This window comes from Chelon labrosus (assembly GCF_963514085.1).
Source record: "Chelon labrosus genome assembly, chromosome: 14".
Classification (NCBI taxonomy): domain Eukaryota; kingdom Metazoa; phylum Chordata; class Actinopteri; order Mugiliformes; family Mugilidae; genus Chelon; species Chelon labrosus.
The window spans coordinates 24,483,571-24,495,571 of record NC_140347.1 but is presented as its reverse complement, the minus strand read 5'-3'; the positions used below and the strand labels follow the sequence as shown (position 1 = coordinate 24,495,571).

Sequence of the window (12,001 nt, the reverse complement as noted above, 5' to 3'; positions counted from 1 at the left end):
TTACAGTACATGTCGATAAGGCAATTAGGAATACATACATTCTATAGGAATACATAGAGTACATGTATTTAGTACACTTCAAACGTAATTCTGCTATTTAACAGTATTTGTAAATGTTTCCTCAAATGCCTGTAAAGATATATGGAGATGACAAATAGACCTCCATGTGTTCATGTCTACCTCGATCTACGGAACATGTACAGTACCTGCAGACTGAGACTGCTGGCCGACCAGTGACGGGGGTTTCGGCGCAATGAGGGGCGTGTGGCTCAGTCCGTTCTCTGCCGGCAACACTACCCTCTGGTCCACCTTAGATTCTGAGGGGGCATCACTTCCTGCCTCCACCTGTCCGTCACATGAAAGATCGAACATTTATCCCAATCTCAGTCTGAATACAGTCCAGTCAGGAGAGCAATTTAACAACACGCAAAACCAAATCGTCGTATACATTAGACAATTTCTCTTACCAACCAATGCAGAATAATATGTTGAAGTACAGTCAAATGGAATGCAGCCATTTACCTCAATAGTTTGTGGAGGTACTGATAGCAATGCAAAGTTTTTCTTGTTCTTTGTTTAAACTATAAATTTGACTAAATATCTCTCTCCTCTTCTCCCCAGCAATAGCATCAGTTTTCGGAACTCACTTGTTGTGCCTGTGTACTGCTGTATAGATTGTAGACATAGCTTTGGTACCCCACTCTCAGCATGGCTTCCTGTAGTGAGTCTCAGCAGATCTTAATTTCCCGTTGGCTCGCCTGAATCCCCTACTATGAGCTCTTATCTCTGAAGGTTTAATGCAATTTTAAATAATCTCTGCTCCGGTAATGCTACCCAGATCTTTTCCTTTCTTTGCCCGCACTCTCCGACATTTATCTCCCCACACTGCGCTCTGCCTTTCCATGCTCTGCCTCCTCTGGTCACTGTTGCCATGGTCACAGCATGAAACAGCCCTCTGTCGGCGATCCTCGTGGGTAATCATATCAGCTGGCAAAGCAGATAAAAGAAGCCCCTCAGGAAATACCCTTCCTTCAAGCCCCCTTTTCTAATGACCCCAGATAACCCTGCCTTGTTTTGCCTCTCGTCCTAAATTTATCCTCCCCTCAATCTTAGAAGCTGTTGTCACATCTCTCCTCAGATATCATCACTTTGTCTGTTCCCTGTTGCATTGCACCTACATTCACCCTCCATCACTTGTTGCCATCGAGTAAGTTAGAAGTTATAAATTTCATTAAACCCCTTTTTATGCTGCTTTTGTAATGTTGAGAGCCCATTAATGTGAGGCGTTCACAGTGTAATCTTCCCTTGGATGTCACTTGGAACAAGTCCCACTTGTCCTTATGTTAAAGGTCACTAACTACTTTTACTTCAGACTTCAGACAGATCTGTAGACAATGAAAGCTAGTACAGTATATGGAGCGTTTCTGAAGCAACCTACTATCGGAGCCTGCAGGCTGATGCTGGCTGAGGCTTAATAAAATACAGCAATAATAATGCAGCAGCTGCGCTTGCAGTACAGTTTATCATGGGCGACTGAGAATGAAAAACGGCCCAAAGAAAGCCTGTAGACAGTGTCCGTGGGGATCGGTAGTGGAAACAAGCTGTCGCTCATAATCCATCCTTTCACTACACTAGTGCTGGTAGACGGCTGCGGGTTAAGAAGTAATTGTGGTGATATTCAAAACCTCCTCATGTGGCCTTTTTCTAAACTTGGTAGACAGTTTATGAAGAAAGGGGAACTCCGCTGTCTGCATCTTCTCATTCTCTCTGGCCACAAAGCTTCGGAAAAATAAACTGAGCAGACACCCATGTGGGATGACCTGTATAAGAGAGCAGTGTAAACATTCACACACCTCTTTGTCAGCCTCTTCCTCTCCTCCCTCCTCCAAAGTGAGAGCAGCCAGCTGATTGGCTCTCTGCTCCATCAGGTTGACATAGCGGATGGGATTGGACAAAGCTTCAATTACATCTGAGGAGCAGGAAGAAAACAAGCTTTTGGAATAGAATACTAATGAAAGGTTTATTTTTCTTTGCTGTCAATGCGTTCATTTGACTTACCCGCAAATGTGTCCGGGACATAGTCTTTTACTTCAACATACACAAACAGGGCAGGTAACGTCAGCGACTGGTTCTTCTCATTCCTTAGACTGATGTAGTGGTAACCTGTTGGGGTTTCAGACAGATATGAGGCCGGTCAGTTTAGAAATAACAATTCTGAGCAACAACCTACATCACAGCGAAACATCCATACTGTTAAAAACAATTTGGAGGACAACCACAACTAATGCAAAAATGTTACTAACGATTAAATGAAATGAAATGATGCAGGACAAGTGCAAAACTTTGTCACCTGGACGTATGGCTGACACAGGAATGATGCGGTGGCCGATAAACTTTCCTCCTTCTTCAAACACGGCTATCCTCAATGACGCAAGTGTGGGCAGGACAACCTAAGGATAATATCACAAACAGGTATAAAATGCATTAACCGCTATAAGTCCTTCACTCTGACAAAACAGAAATAAACTGCAGAGACAATGCGGACAACCTGTTTACAAAAGTTTTCGTGAAGCTGCAGTGTAGGACCTTTGTCTCCCTCTCCTGGCAGTGAGAGTCATTACAAAAATAGTGTTTTTGATTTTTTTTCTACAGTAAATTTGCTCTCTGCAGTGTAGATTTTAGGGAGCTAATGTGATCTGGAGTCACATTATTTGATGGGACTACTGTAGCACGCACATTTAAAAGAAAATATTACTCCTACATGTGCACAAAGCCATAGTCTCACCTTCTTGAAAACTATAGCTTCCTCTTCCCAGACAGGGTTGACGGCATTGCTTTGAGAAGTCTTGGTCTTGAACGCTTTCCTCTTTGTGTCCACTGGCAGCCCGAACATATCAATCTCCACGTACGTGCCTACCTTCTTATCGGACAGGAACTGGCCCGAGATGATCTGGAAGGAAACGGTATGAGAGAAATCGAGAGATGGAAAATACAATTAAATACATAGACTGAGCGCTGCAGACTCATACAGACCGACATAGTCATACACACACCTTCACAGACAGTGTGTTGGCCACTATCCCATCCACCGTGCTCTCAGTAAAAGGGTCGAAGTGCTTATCTGGCCGTCTCATAAACTCCGGTTTCAGTCTATAGCCGCATTTCCCGTTGTACTCATACATGCCCAGGTTCAGCTGCATGGATAAATCTGTGCACATTTGCACGAGTCAACAACACGCACAAAAATCAAACACACAAACATCCAACTGTGTGAAACATTAAAATAAATGTCTTTCACTATCCTCCCTCACCAATGGTCTGGAAGTTGAGAGCTACCAGCTGACAGCCAGCGTTCCAGAAGAGCTGAGGGTTGTAGTTGGATGAATCCACTCGAGTGCCTTTAGGGTAAATCCTGCTCAGCTGCAGCTTGTTGTATCTGAACAGAACTGGTTAAGGATGAGGCTGCATAACCTGCATTAGAAAACACAACTCCTTGTCGTACTACTTCTTATCAACTTCAGATTTGTGTGAATCACACAGTTATCTGTGTATTATCTCATTAATGGTAGTGAACAAGAAAAGCCACTGAAGCAGAGCGATGAAAAACAATCAAAAGAGCATAATCAGCCTCCGTCTACCGCAAGTCATTACCGTAAGAGGCTGCAAGAACAGAAACTCGACACACATAAACCCTGAATAGATTCAATCAATTAGGAGGTATGTTAAGCAGTAGAAAGCACTTCAAAGTCAGAAGGATACTCCACAAACTCTACAGGAGATTTGGTCAGCTGCTCCAAAGCTTTGGTCTCTACAAAGGATGACATCTGGAAGCTGCGACTGATCTCTGTGGGAACAGATGGTAATATATTGGTTATTAGATGGACTGAAAACATCAACATTGATTAGAGTTTTTACAACAATCAAACATGTAGCTTACTGACAAGGTTACATGCACTCAAATGCAATATTGAGATATTAAACTATACGGAACATAAGACAAGAAAATAAAGAATGTACTCTGAGATACTTGTGCTTTGCTGAAGTATTTTATTTTATTTCCTTCCTTCTGTGTTAGCCCTATGATTGACGTGCCAGTACCCCTCCTCTCGTCCAATTTGATGGCTGCTCTCCACTTCAACTCCACTACATTTCAAAGGGAAATACTGTACATTTTACTCTATCACATTTCTCTGACAGCTGCAGTTACTTTAGGGCAGATAAGAGAAGATGAGATAGGATGGAACATTATTTAATCCTTATGAGAACATTAGGAGTTAAAAACAGTGTATAAAATGAGTAAAATCAGCTCTACTGCTTATCAGAGTATGAGTCTGGTAAAGACATTTGGATTTCATTATGGGCTGTGTTTCAAGTGATTCTGAGAAGAAAATACACTATATTGCCAAAAGTATTCACTCAGCCATCCAAATGATTGAATTTAGGTGTTCCAATCACTTCCATGGCCACAGGTGTATAAAATCAATCACCTGGGCATGCAGACTGCTTCTACAAACATTAGTGAACGAATGAGTAGCTCTCAGGATCTCAGTTAATTCCAGCGTGGTACTGTGATAGGATGCCACCTGTGCAACAAGTCCAGTTGTGAAATTTCCTCGCTACTAAATATTCCACAGTCAACTGTCAGTGGTATTATAACAAAGTGGAAGCGATTGGGAACAACAGCAACTCAGCCACGAAGTGGCAGGCCACATAAAATGACAGCGCAGGTTAGAGGATGCAGAGGTGCACAGTACGCTGCGGTCACCAACTTTCTGCAGAGTCAATCACTACAGACCTCCAAACTTCATGTGGCCTTCAGATTAGCTCAAGAACAGTGAGCAGAGAGCTTCATGGAGTGGGTTTCCATGGCCGAGCAGCTGCATCCAAGCCATACATCACCAAGTGCAATGCAATACAAACGCTGCCACTGGACTCTAGAGCAGTGGAGACGCATTCTCTGGAGTGACGAATCAAGCCTCTCCATCTGGACATCTGATAGACAAATCTGGGTTTGGCGGTTGCCAGGAGAACGGTACTTGTCTGACTGCATTGTGGCAAGTGTGAAGTTTGGTGGAGGGGGGATTATGGTGTGGGGTTGTTTTTTAGGAGCTGGGCTTGGTCCCTTAGTTCCAATGAAAGGAACTCTGAATGCTTCAGCATACCAAGAGATTTTGGACAATTCCATGCTCCCAACTTTGTGGGAACAGTTTGGGGATGGCCCCTTCCTGTTCCAACAAGACTGCACAGCAGTGCACAAAGCAAGTTCCATAAAGACATGGATGAGTGAGTTTGGTGTGGAAGAACCTGACTGGCCTGCACAGAGTCCTGACCTCCACCTGATAGAACACCTTTGGGATGAATTAGAGCAAAGGCCTTCTTGTCCAACATCAGTGTCTGACCTCACAAATGCGCTTCTGGAAGAATGGTCATAAATTCCCATAAACTCACTCCTAGACCTTTTGGAAAGTCTTCCCAGAAGAGCTGAAGCTGTTATAGCTGCAAAGGGTGGGCCAATGCCACATTAAACCCTATGGATTAAGAATGGGATGTCTTAAGGTCATATGCATGTAAAGGCAGATGAGTGAATACTTTTTGCAGTTTCTGCATGAAACTGGACAGTCCTACACCAATCAGAGCCACAGGATTGTAAACAAATTCAACTCTATGGTCTTCAGATTACATTTGTATATTTGCGGCAGCATAATCAGTTCACAACGGAGCGACATCAGACTAACTTTGTGCTGCAAAAATTCCGTGGGCCAATTAAGTTTGGACTGGCTTCCAGGCTACTCTACCTCAGTCAGCTACAAATTTCAAAATCTTTTTGCATGTTACTGAATGTGGTTATATTTCAATAGTGTAATATTTAAAACAAACCTCTGACAGAGCCCATTTTGATGTGTAATGAATGCTTTTACTTTTATACTTCAAGTCCATTTCGCTGATAATATTTTAAGCAAGATAGAAATGCAGGCCATTTGCACGTAACTGACTGTTTTTAAATTCTGGTATAACTGCTTTTATTTAAGAACTACACTAGATCTGGGTCTACGCCAGGACTTTGAAAACAGTTTTGTAAGCAGATGTCTTAAGATGTGTTCCTTCTTAAAAAAATGAAAGATCTTCATAAGAGTACAGTATGTAATTATCTAGTGCCAAATATGACCTTGTGTTGGCGTACATAAATGTTCACTGTTCTTACTTTTGGAAGCTTCAAAGCTGTTAAACTTGACAGGTTGGATGTAGATGACCAGGTTGGACATTTCCTCAGTGGCAAACGCCTCACTGCCTGCTGTGCCCTGTACACAAAAAAGACACAAAATTATAATGTAAATGCTGGGCAGTGCAATGATGCAACGAAGATCTGATATAATCCTTTACAACAAAAAGACGGATTCATGAGGATCACAAACCAAAAATAATGCCAACAGCCGTATTATATCTGGTTTTGGAGACACATGAGTTGACAAAAATAAACACTAGAGGACACCTTCTGCACGTGGCATAGATGTAGTACACTGAACAGTCAATGTCCATCACTAGTAGTATTTGTGTCCCTCTAGAGACGCACCTCATCCATTGAGCCCTTTTTACAGTCATCATCGTCATCATCTTCGTCGTCGCTCTCGGCCTCCACCTCACCTAAAACACAAGTCACATCTTTTATCACAGAAAACTGCAACTAATGAAGCTAAACGAACCAGAGTATAAACATATATCAGTTCAATCGACATTTATAGACAGAATGGTTTGAATGGTCAAACTGGTTAAATGCTCTATATCTAGAATCTGTTGCCCCCATTACAATTAAAGTAGAGGCATAAATAAGGCTTTTACTGACAACTCACGGAGCTCAAGGACTGAGGAAATACATTGTAATCCAGTTTTGTTAGGGCTGACCCAGCCTCTGCACCCACATAATGAGAGATCCACTTAAGATTCCCCACTGAACATGAGGTCATGCTGACAGAGGACACTCATTTTAACAGTGTAATGGTCCAACTGACCTACAGCTTCTGCAACGGCCTAATTGCTGAGTCTGTGGTCATGTACTGAGTTAGACTTACCGATAGACTTTCTGCCCTGCGGTCTTAGGCTTAGCTCACCCCCTTCAGAGGGCTGTGAAGAATCTGCCATCTCCTCTTTAGTTGAACCTGTGAGCAAAAAAAAAACCCAAAACATTCATAGATCAACCTCACATTTAAAGTTCTTATTTCTCTCCTTCTCAAATACAGTTTAAAGCCAATTTAAAGCTGTCAAAATACAGATGAGAAATCAAATCTAGGTGTGCCGCCTTCCCTTGCTTCAATTATCTCGAATGTCAACGTAGATTAATGTCACACCACTTTAGTTCAGATTGTAAAAAAGTGGGACTGTACGAACCCCAAACCACCGACAGTAGATGGTGGTCTGACCCAAGTTTGTAGAAGCAGATGGAGTTACAGGTGTCACTGAAGCTAAGTTATGGACTGCTATAGACCAGGATATCAACTAAGCATTTTAGCAGTGAACTGTAAAACAAGGCTTACCTTCAAAAAGCACCTGTGCTAATGTACACTGTATGTAGAATACCCTCCCTACTTTACCAAGCCATCAGATAACGTTTTCTGATGTGATGCGGTTGTAAAGCTCTCTTCAAAGCAATCAAACTAAAAAAAAAACAACTATAATTTTACTTGGCAAAAGGTAAAGAGTTGCTGCTCTACTATGTGTGTGTTTTGGCATGTTAAAACAGATTACCAAAATAATAGAGAACCTCGTGCTTATGATAATTCATGATAGTGGTAGAACTCTCCTGAGTTTGGTGGTTTTGAAGTGACGGATATGACAGCCTCAGCTCCCTGCCAGTAAAGCTGTTTAGTTGGGTCTTGTTTTAGGTGTGTAACACATGCTTACTTCTGAAAAATACGCCTTTAAAAGAGCTTCCTGGTTGATTTGAGTCTAACACTTGTGCTGCTTATTTTTTACACCAGGGGGCAGTGTGTGTTAGCGCTCATCAAACCAATGTTGATGCACTGCAAGGTCTAAATATGCAACCAAATGATACAACAAACACACAACTACAAATATATATATATATATTTATATATATATATATAGATATATATATAAAAAAGGAACACAAAAAAAGACCTTGAGGCATGCACGCACACACACAGACATATTAAAGCACACAAATAATTTGTAGCAAACTCCAAGGTGGCTTTGAATGAATAAGGAGAGCTTAACCCAGGGAGCAGATGTCAAAATATAAAACTCCATAAAGAGAGACAGTTACGGCATAATATACACACAGCATGAATACACACACTGAAGGCTACTATTGTTCAAGATGCCCTAGTGACAAGCAGTGTATATGCAACAGCCAATAATACTTTCAGCTGATGGAGAGGGTCATGAAAATGATGAATGGTAAACATTGGCGCTGTTTCGCTCCAGCGCTTCACTGCACAGAGGTCTTGATCCATTGTGTGGATGGATCCAGACAGTTAGGCTACGTTCTACATCTAAAACATAATAACTCAGCGGTCCCAGTGTGACTCGATGGCTTTGTTTGTGGAATGTGCGGTATCAGGGCTGCCATACCTGCGCTAGGGGAGGAGGGCTCGCACACGCTTGAAGAATCGCTGTAGGTGTTGGAAACCTGCTCAGAGAGTTTTTTCTTGGTGCTTCCATCTGTCTTGTGGTGTTTCTTTTTGTTCTTCACCAAGATCTTCCCCATCAGCTCCATTGGGCTGGGCAGCGGCACGCCAGCCTCCAGCTGCAAGGACGGAAGAAAGAGACAGATGCAGAGAGGGTGTCAGAGAAAGGTATGAAAGAGTATGAAAAGTTTTCCACAGCATATTATATTGCAGGCCTTGTAGGAAAGGATAAATGTGTATTATTATGTATATAGATTGTTTTTTTTACCAATCTGAAAGTAGACTTGAGTAAGAGAAAAACTATATAAAACTGTATTTCGCATTTCAGAATCCTAATATGAGTCCGGAGATTGCTATGTTTAAGCTGTTTTTGAAAAAACTACGGGAAGAATATCCTGAAGTTGTTTCCTGATTCCAGTTGTCTCTTAAAATTAAAATACACAGCCATCACCCGGTTCAAATTTCACTTGGGGAGATTGTGCTGAATACAGCTGTTTAGTGACCACGACGAGTACCAACGAGGAGCACTACAAACTCTGCTGGCGAAATAGCTCCAGTGTTTCCACTTTCAACACCTAAAGCAGCTTCCTGTGGCGATGAGCGTCCAAATCCAAACACACCCCCTCTCAAGGGAGCAGGCCAGAAGTAGGCAGATCTCTGATTTATTTATGGGGTACACTACTTTTGGATCACAGTGTTTAGGCATATTAATATTTTATTCTCAAGGAAGTCGACTGAGATGTTTAATACACACAGCTACAGTGTTAACTTATCAGCTAAAAACACAGCCTTGCTTTAAAGAGTTCTTACTTCAAGAGCAAATAAATAGTGCCAAGAATGTCTATTCATTACCTTCCTTTTTCAGCAGCCAAATATACTGTATTTATCTACACCTTTTTACTACTATTGTTAGGAAGTGATGTGGTAAAGATTAGACATCCTGTTTGTATTGGCATCACTGAAACTGTTCCCATTAACGCAACATTGAGTGTGGAATGTAATTTTGACTGCACTCAAGTGCAGCACACAATAAAAAATACGTTTTACCTGGATACATTCACTTAACCTGTTTGTTTTTGTCCAGATGTTGAAATGGATTTTGGTCAGCTTTTAAGGAAGCGAAAAGTGCAACCAGTAAAACTAATAGAGGCAGGAAATGTTCCAAATGTTGAGCCCTGATTAAAGGACCACGGGAAGTGTGCAAGGCAATGTCTCACATGTTCAATAGAAACAAAAACACACTTACTGGATAATCTTGTTTGTACATACAAATACTTAAAAGATGTATCAGTTCGGTCAGCTCAGTGTATGAGTGGCCTTGATTATATTAAGTTGTAGGGGCCAATCTTCCATGAAATACTAAGACTTTGTCATTGTGGGGCACTTTCATCTGGGCCCCCCAACCTGTTTACATTTGGTTTAGTGTAAATGTTACAATGAGGTTATGGCCAGGGTTAGAGTAGCACCGATCAGGCATAACATTATGACCACCTTCCTAATATTGTGTAGGTCTCCCTTGTTCCTCCAAAACAGTTGTGACTCTTCAGAGAATGGACATGGGCCCTCTGAGGGTGTCCTGTGGTGTCTGGCAACAGAATGATGTTAGTGGGGGTCTTTGGGTCCTATGGGTTGAGGGGAGGGACCTCTGGGGATAATGTATTTTTAGTTTTCCCTAAACCATTTGTGTGTGCGTGTCTGTGTCAGGCTGCATCCTGCTGGGGATGGCTGCTGCCATCAAGGAGTGTCATTGCTATAGGGTGGGGGTGTCTGGTCTGGTCTAGGTGGGTGGTACATGTCTAAGTAACATCCACATGAATGCCAGGTCCTAAAGTTTCCCAGCAGAACATTGAACTGTCACAAGATGGTCAATGTTATTTAGTTCTCCTGTCAGTGATTTTAATGTTGTGGCTGATTGGTGTATAAAGTCAATAACTAACTGAGTAAAATGTAACTGCCTAAACTCCAGATTGAAGCAGTTGGTAGAAAACAGTGGCATGATGTTTTAATGTGCAAAGAGTCAGCTCTTTTAATATGTAAGTGTCGATTTGTAGAGGCTCTGCCTCAAAAACCAATAAATAAAGGTTAAATTACAGTAATTTGTCTTATATCCAAGCGTACCCTAAACTGGCTGTTATTTGCTTCTCCGGTCAGTGGTTTTAATGTTGTGGCTGATTGGTGTATATTATAGTGCTTTTTTTTAGATTGTTGAGAGTGGGCTCCAAGGAAATACATCTGGGAAACACTGCTCCAAACACTTGTTGGCTACTTCTCATTACATTCAACATTTTCTCAGGCGCTGACAGTCTTCACATCTTTACCTTATGCTTTACCAGTTCCATGACTCCATACTGCTCCTTCACAGAATTTCATGTATGAAACTAAATTTATTTATCAGCTTTAATTACTACTTGCAGTATTGTATATTAGTTGGAACTTAATATTACTTAAAATATGATGCATAATTATACATTAACCTACCAGAATGTAAACTAAATAAAATGGTTTCCAGCTACAGCTACACATTTATGCATTACTGAGTTATGGCTTTGCTCGCACCTAGCAGTAAAATGTATCTCAGGAGATCTGATCACAAATGGACAGCGCTAAGTGCAGAACCCAAGAGGCATTGAGGGCACACTCAGAACTGATAACTCATTTGGGAGTATCATATAACCACACCCTTTTTAGCAGAGTGAGCACAATGTATCCTGGGTCATTAGTGATTCATTATAAATATAGATAATAATATAACAGTATTACTGAGTGTAAAATGAAAAAAATATTGTAAAGAAGTATTTTTTTTTTTAAACTGAGGTATTGAATTTTTGTGGTTGTTTCCTTTATTAAATGTCCAAAGCGTGCGAGAATTACTTTCCTTTTAAAAAAAGCTGAAATGCTGAAATGAAGATCAGCAGGCAGGCTGCGTGGTCAGCAAGTACAATGACTGCAAAGAGGTAATGACATCTTTAAATAAAGGTGTATTATCTTGAAATAATGTTGTTAGTGTCGTTTCAGCCTTTTCTCTTTGGAGACAGCGGACTGTTCTCGGCTTAATTGGAAAAACCAATCAGCAGCCTCTAATGTTCAACGCGAATGGCAGTTTTGTGGTTTGGAGATGCAGGAGGAGCTCAAGTTTCTGAGAAAAAGGTAATCCTCTTTATTCTCACCCTAGGCAGAGCTGGAACCAATCTAGCTATATTACCCTATCTGCCCCTGTCCCTATGGACTTATGGTTGCTGATATCCCATTTGATACAGTGTATAGATGCCTGTCTCAGTGCCAGAGGGGAGTGGCTGTCATTGCTTTCACCTTTCCCGCTTATTACATGCTCAGTGGTACAAATCTCATTCCTCAACGGC

General features: G+C 41.5%; 3 protein-coding genes across 3 annotated transcripts in view; all 3 read right to left on the bottom strand.

The window, feature by feature from the left end:
* Positions 1–52: 52 nt before the first annotated feature.
* On the bottom strand, positions 53–3,241 carry LOC311499540 (1-phosphatidylinositol 4,5-bisphosphate phosphodiesterase beta-1-like). The gene is made up of 6 exons (XM_084560556.1): positions 3,054–3,241; positions 2,786–2,950; positions 2,351–2,450; positions 2,059–2,163; positions 1,854–1,969; positions 53–345 (listed from the first exon to the last, which is right to left on the bottom strand). The coding sequence occupies exons 1-6, from the start codon at positions 3,216–3,218 to the stop codon at positions 187–189; spliced, it is 810 nt and encodes a 269-aa protein (XP_084416682.1). The 5' UTR covers positions 3,219–3,241; the 3' UTR covers positions 53–186.
* Positions 3,241–12,001, bottom strand: part of LOC311499871 (1-phosphatidylinositol 4,5-bisphosphate phosphodiesterase beta-1-like) — a 25,875-nt gene continuing 17,114 nt past the window's right edge. Inside the window, exons 9-11 of the mRNA XM_084561007.1 lie at positions 6,203–6,375; positions 3,760–3,844; positions 3,241–3,436 (exon numbers count right to left, since the gene is read on the bottom strand). Of these exons, the coding sequence (XP_084417133.1) occupies positions 3,298–3,436; positions 3,760–3,844; positions 6,203–6,375 (397 nt within the window). The 3' untranslated portion in view covers positions 3,241–3,297. The remainder of the gene's footprint in view (positions 3,437–3,759; positions 3,845–6,202; positions 6,376–12,001) is intronic.
* On the bottom strand, positions 6,298–8,755 carry LOC311499541 (uncharacterized protein). Its single transcript, XM_084560557.1, has 3 exons — positions 8,587–8,755; positions 7,068–7,154; positions 6,298–6,642 (listed from the first exon to the last, which is right to left on the bottom strand). The coding sequence occupies exons 1-3, from the start codon at positions 8,729–8,731 to the stop codon at positions 6,560–6,562; spliced, it is 315 nt and encodes a 104-aa protein (XP_084416683.1). The 5' UTR covers positions 8,732–8,755; the 3' UTR covers positions 6,298–6,559.

Bases quoted from the DNA above. Each gene is read 5' to 3' on its own strand.
- LOC311499540 (XM_084560556.1), bottom strand. From the start codon at position 3,218: ATGTGCACAGATTTATCCATGCAGCTGAACCTGGGCATGTATGAGTAC. The intron at 2,951-3,053 runs GTGTGTGTATGA...GTTTCCTTCCAG, and splicing joins CCAACACACTGTCTGTGAAG to ATCATCTCGGGCCAGTTCCT. The intron at 2,164-2,350 runs GTGACAAAGTTT...AAACCCCAACAG, and splicing joins TGTGTCAGCCATACGTCCAG to GTTACCACTACATCAGTCTA.
- LOC311499541 (XM_084560557.1), bottom strand. From the start codon at position 8,731: ATGGAGCTGATGGGGAAGATCTTGGTGAAGAACAAAAAGAAACACCAC. The intron at 7,155-8,586 runs GTATGGCAGCCC...TTTTGCTCACAG, and splicing joins GCCCTCCTCCCCTAGCGCAG to GTTCAACTAAAGAGGAGATG. The intron at 6,643-7,067 runs GTAAGTCTAACT...CTTGTGTTTTAG, and splicing joins GCAGGGCAGAAAGTCTATCG to GTGAGGTGGAGGCCGAGAGC.